This window comes from Stigmatopora argus, chromosome 12, assembly GCF_051989625.1.
Source record: "Stigmatopora argus isolate UIUO_Sarg chromosome 12, RoL_Sarg_1.0, whole genome shotgun sequence".
NCBI classification, from domain to species: domain Eukaryota; kingdom Metazoa; phylum Chordata; class Actinopteri; order Syngnathiformes; family Syngnathidae; genus Stigmatopora; species Stigmatopora argus.
The window spans coordinates 4,347,830-4,352,829 of record NC_135398.1 but is presented as its reverse complement, the minus strand read 5'-3'; the positions used below and the strand labels follow the sequence as shown (position 1 = coordinate 4,352,829).

General features: G+C 38.0%; 2 protein-coding genes across 6 annotated transcripts in view; both read right to left on the bottom strand.

Annotated features, from left to right (window-relative positions):
* The window catches only part of tmem200cb (transmembrane protein 200C, genome duplicate b), a 15,584-nt gene extending 15,428 nt beyond the window's left edge, over nt 1–156 (bottom strand). Inside the window, exon 1 of the mRNA XM_077614995.1 lies at nt 139–156. The gene's annotated coding sequence lies outside the window, so the exon portion shown is untranslated. The remainder of the gene's footprint in view (nt 1–138) is intronic.
* Nucleotides 157–1,247: 1,091 nt separating this feature from the next.
* LOC144085571 (receptor-type tyrosine-protein phosphatase mu) overlaps nt 1,248–5,000 on the bottom strand; it is a 153,233-nt gene continuing 149,480 nt past the window's right edge. For all 5 annotated transcript variants that reach the window (XM_077614969.1, XM_077614970.1, XM_077614971.1 and 2 more), the window contains 3 exons: nt 4,401–4,564; nt 3,121–3,256; nt 1,248–2,217 (listed from right to left, as the gene is read on the bottom strand). In XM_077614969.1, the coding sequence (XP_077471095.1) occupies nt 2,164–2,217; nt 3,121–3,256; nt 4,401–4,564 (354 nt within the window). In that variant the 3' untranslated portion in view covers nt 1,248–2,163. The remainder of the gene's footprint in view (nt 2,218–3,120; nt 3,257–4,400; nt 4,565–5,000) is intronic.

Genomic DNA, 5,000 nt, shown 5'->3' with positions numbered 1-5,000 from the left:
TTATTCATGCGCTTCCGGCGCGGAGGAGCGAATCCCGTTGTGCTCATTTAACGTACTCATGGAAACACGGCTTTTATCGTCAACTCATTTGCATATTTGAGGTCACATGCGGACGGGAGAACGCAGATTGAAACATACCTGACGCAAAAAGATTTGGATCTTGATTGGTCTTGACACTCAGTGTAAGATTGTGAAAAATTCATCCGCTTAAAGCAGGCTGGCTATTTTGGGAAGATGGCGTTGTTGCATCAGCGAGGGAAGCGAAAGGTGTCACCTTGCCGTCCTTCGCCTGTTTTGTGCTTATCGTTGCACTTCAAATCATGTTAACGTCAATATGCTCGCTGACCGAGAGCGTAGCGTTAGTATAACGCTCCTTATTTTGCCATGAGACTCGTTCATGGTCTTAAAAGCTGATAGATGTCCTTTTTTTGTCCTTTTCTTTTCCTCAAATCAACACACTCTGACTACCCTCGGCCTCCTGGTGCGCATTTGTAATGATTTGCTAGCAGGCCAGCGATGAAAAATGAAAGACTTTTAAGGGCCTGAAGCAAATGGAGGAAACCGAAGTTTCAAGTTCGAGTAACAAAGACCAAAGGAAGTCTTTTAGCATAAAAAATAGCAGGAATTAAAGCAAGCATTTCTAGGATTCTCAAATCTGGATGATTCGCAATTTCTCATGCTGCCCAAAAACTATTTTTCAACATATAGAAATAAAATCAAGTGGATTTTTCTTTAAAAAAACATTCATTTTTTTCCTAGATGTGATATTCATACATAAACGCAAACAAGCATTTAAATGAGGCAGGAAATGCTAATGCGTAGCATAAAATTACTTATCATTATACATTCATGTTTTTAGAAAGCTGGATGGATTTGCGTATGAAGAAAATAAAAAGTTATACCGAATAAATATACATAATGTATGTAGAAAAAACATTGTCTCATTCTAAACAATTGTCATAAATTGGGCGATTAGCATAGCACATGTTTCATTAAGCATTCCACTTTACAGCTGCATTGCAGTGAAGTACTGTACTGACCTCTGGTGGTGGAAAGGTGTGTAGCAGTCAAAATGTCAGCAACAGGCCAATTGTTCACAAGATTTGGAGAAACCTGAATCCAATGATACCAAAGAAGCAAAATCACTTTAAAAGGCAAACAGGAACAAATAAATTGTACTATTATGATTGGAAGTGACTCGCAATTCAATCCATTGTGTTAAAAATAAAAATACTAAAACCAAAAAAGACAGGTAACATATGGCTTTGTCTTTTTCGCAAAAAACATGAGAAAATACACAAAAACTACACAAATTTACAGCCACTTGAATCGTAAATATAGCAAGCGACCCAAAAATATCACCATAATTATCATACCGTGATGAAATGTGATGTTCACAATTCAAATGACGTATCAATGGCATGCAATGAGTTAACCAAAACTAAACACCACAAACTCCCTTTAATTTGCAATGCTTGGAAAGGCCACCAGCTGCCGCTATCACATCATATTTCATACCTCGACGATCGTACGCAAAAAGACGCGACACAATCCATATTGTAATACATTTATAGTTGCTTTTCTCTTTACAAGCCGTCATACAGGAGGACCAAAAAAGGAAAGCGCACACGATACGCTCCGTAAACCCAAAGCCATATAAACAGAATGATTGTCACTCACTTACTGCCAGTCACAAACAAAGTCAACAAATAATAAATAATCCACAAAAATCTGTACAATATGCACACAGAGACGTAGCTTCGGGTCCCCTGTACAAAGTAAAGAAGCGGATGGACGGACACGAGTCGTGACTTCACACTAAATATAGAGCCACTTGTTTAAAACCCTTTTTTTTTCCAGTTTAAATGAATTCATTGCTAGCGCATCTTAGAAAAAAAAATAAAGAAAAAAATGAAGCAACCCAAGACGAAAAGGAGGCCATTTCATTATGTACACGCGGAACAACACGTTCCCATTCTGTTTGGAGCTCATTGGTCCAAGGCAACAAGCACAGGTCGTCGAGAAGAAGGGCGCGACAGTGTGTGTGAGAGTGTGTGTTTGTGTGTGTGTGTGTGTGTGTGTGTGTGTGTTGGTTGTCTAGCCAACAAAACACTTGGCACGTCGGACACAAAGTCTTTGTGAGTCTTTCCCATCTTCTGCGATTTAGCCGGAATTGAGGTATTCCAGAGCCACTTCGTAGCAGAACTTGTATTGTTCCTGGAATGGCAAGGCCAAAGTTGATTTTTTTTGTTGAAAACAAACATTTGAACTTTGGTGGAGAATGGATTGGAAGCGTTTCGTCGTTAGAGGGAATCATTTGCATACCTGTCAATGTAAAAGTTTTTACCGTATTTTATACGTTTTTGGGTCATTTCAAATTGTGTATGCAGTATAACAACTTTTGTACGGGATTTTTAAAGTATGTTTTTTTGTAAAACCGATCTCGTTTTAACCATTTCAGCTCTAATTGGATTGGATTGGATAACTTTATTTCAATTAGTATGCCGTATAACAACTTTTGTATAGGATTTTTTAAAGTATGTTTTTTTGTAAAACCGATCTCGTTTTGATCCCATTTGAGCTCTAATCCGGATCGTCTCGGTGACCGATCTCGTTTTGATCCCATTTCAGCTCTAATCCGGATCGTCTCGGTCAGTACTTTTTTAAAATTAATAATATTACAATTTGTACGCCGTACAACAACTTTTGTACAGGATTTTTTTAAAGTATGTTTTTTTTGTTTTTTTTTTATCCCATTTTGTCTCTAATCCGTGATTGTCGACTGCTAATATTGTCATGCTTTAAGCATGATATGTGCACGCGCATTCCCCTTTTCCACGTCCGCCATTTTCACTATATAAATATAGCGCGTCAGCAAGCAATGTACCCAGTCAGTCAAGATGTCAGTGTCATACAGCGACATCTACAGAATCTTGAAATTAGTGCACACTTTTTTTTTAGACTTTTAAGTGCGCCCTATGTGAGTAAATATGTACGTATTTTCTTTTTTTAAATCGGCTAATAAGGGGAAGTGCAATCATTAATAAGGGAGCAATTAGCCGAGGTTGACAGGTATGCATTGGGACTGTTTTTTTTAATCAACTTTTTTGTTCAACTCACCAGCAGGTCCACCATGTTGGGCTTGTTGTTTCTCAGCGTCTTGACGGCGTGGAAAACGTCGACGGCGTGCTGATGTTGGAGCATCTCGCACACGATGCTAATGGCGCAGAAGGTCCCACTGCGACCACCGCCGTTCCTAAAGTGGAAATTGGAAACCACAATATATTGAGCTTTTGCTTATAATGCCTTGACAGGCTGAGTAAATATTTTGGGGCAATTAGGAAAACATAAAAATCACCTCATAGAGTCACGTGTGTGCATATCATATTTCTGGCCACAAAATTAACATTTTGGTGTGTCTTACATGATCCAAAATGTCATATTCTTATACTTTTTACACATCCATGATACTTTTTTTAAATTAAAATAATATTACAATGTAATCTAATCATTTTTAATTCACTAATATAGTATATAATATATGCTATAATATATTAGTGAATTAAAAAAAATAAGATGAAAAGGTGCAAATATGAGAGCTAGAAATCATGCTTGCAAAGTAATTAGTAAAAAAAGTAAATGATGCAATTCATATATTTGGCATAAAATAAATGTATTCATTCATTCATAAATATTATATATGAATGAATACATTTATTTTAACTACTAGAAATTAAAATCATGCTTGCAAAATTATTCTTAGTAAATGATGCAATTCATATTTTTGGCATAAAATAAAATGTATTCATTCATATAAAGTATATATGTAGTATATTTTTTTTCCTAATTGCCCAAAAAATAATTTATTCATTCATATAAAGTATATATGAATGAATACAAAAATATGAATTGCATCATTTACTAAGAATTATTTTGACTGCAATCTACTGCAAAACGAAGTGTCATGGTTGGAAACAAAGTTTTTGTCATGAGGGAAAACTGGAAGAACAAAAAAAAGAAATAATATTTATTAGTATTTATTTTTATACGTTGAAAAGGTACAAATATGACAACTAGAAATCATGCTTGCAAAATTAATGTATTCATTCATGTATACTTTTTTTTACGAATGTATTTTATGCCCAAAATATGAATTGCATCATTTACTAAGAATAATTTTGCAGGCATGATCTCTCGTTTTCATATTTGCACCTTTTCAACATATATAAAAACCCCTAATAAATATTATTTCCTTTTTTTGTTCTTCCAGTTTTCTTCCCTCATGACCCAAAAACTTTGCTTCCAACCATGACAAGTCATTTTGCAGTAACAAAAGCCATCCTCTAGATAGGGTTGTTTCTCCTTTTTTTTTTTTAACAGAGCCTATTGGCCGAACTTACAGACAGTGGACCACCGTCCGTCCCTCTCCGCCGTCGTACTCCTCCTGCCACTTGTCCACCTGGCGAATGAGCTTGAGGAAGGAGCGCTTGGACATGGGCGTGTCTCGATACATGGGCCATCCCAGGAACTGGAACTGCTGCACCATGCGGTAGCCGTCCTGAGGCTGAGCCACAAAAACCCAAACAGGATTAAGAATCGCCTCCCTCGTTAAACCATCACCCGCTGAAACGCCGCAATCCCCGCCCTTGGCGTCAAAACGGACGGACGTCTGTGGCCGTCCACGGCGTGTCAAGATGGAGTCGCCCTTGTCGCGGGATTTGCGTGCCTTGATGGATGAGCGCGGTTACCACGGGAGACGTGCGGTTAAGCAATCAGTAAAAGGTCCAGACGCTGTAAATCGCACCGGGAGACGTGGATCGATATTCGCTGTCAGCGATCCCGCGCAATTAGACGGGGACGGACGCGGCGCGCGTGCTTAAAACGTTTGGAGTCATCAAAATGGTCCAACTGGGTACAAGTTGGCTTCAACGATCAACTTTTTGCTAAGGTGGATCGACATGTACGTAGAAAAATAGGCGCGTCCTTCCTTCGTTTTCTCT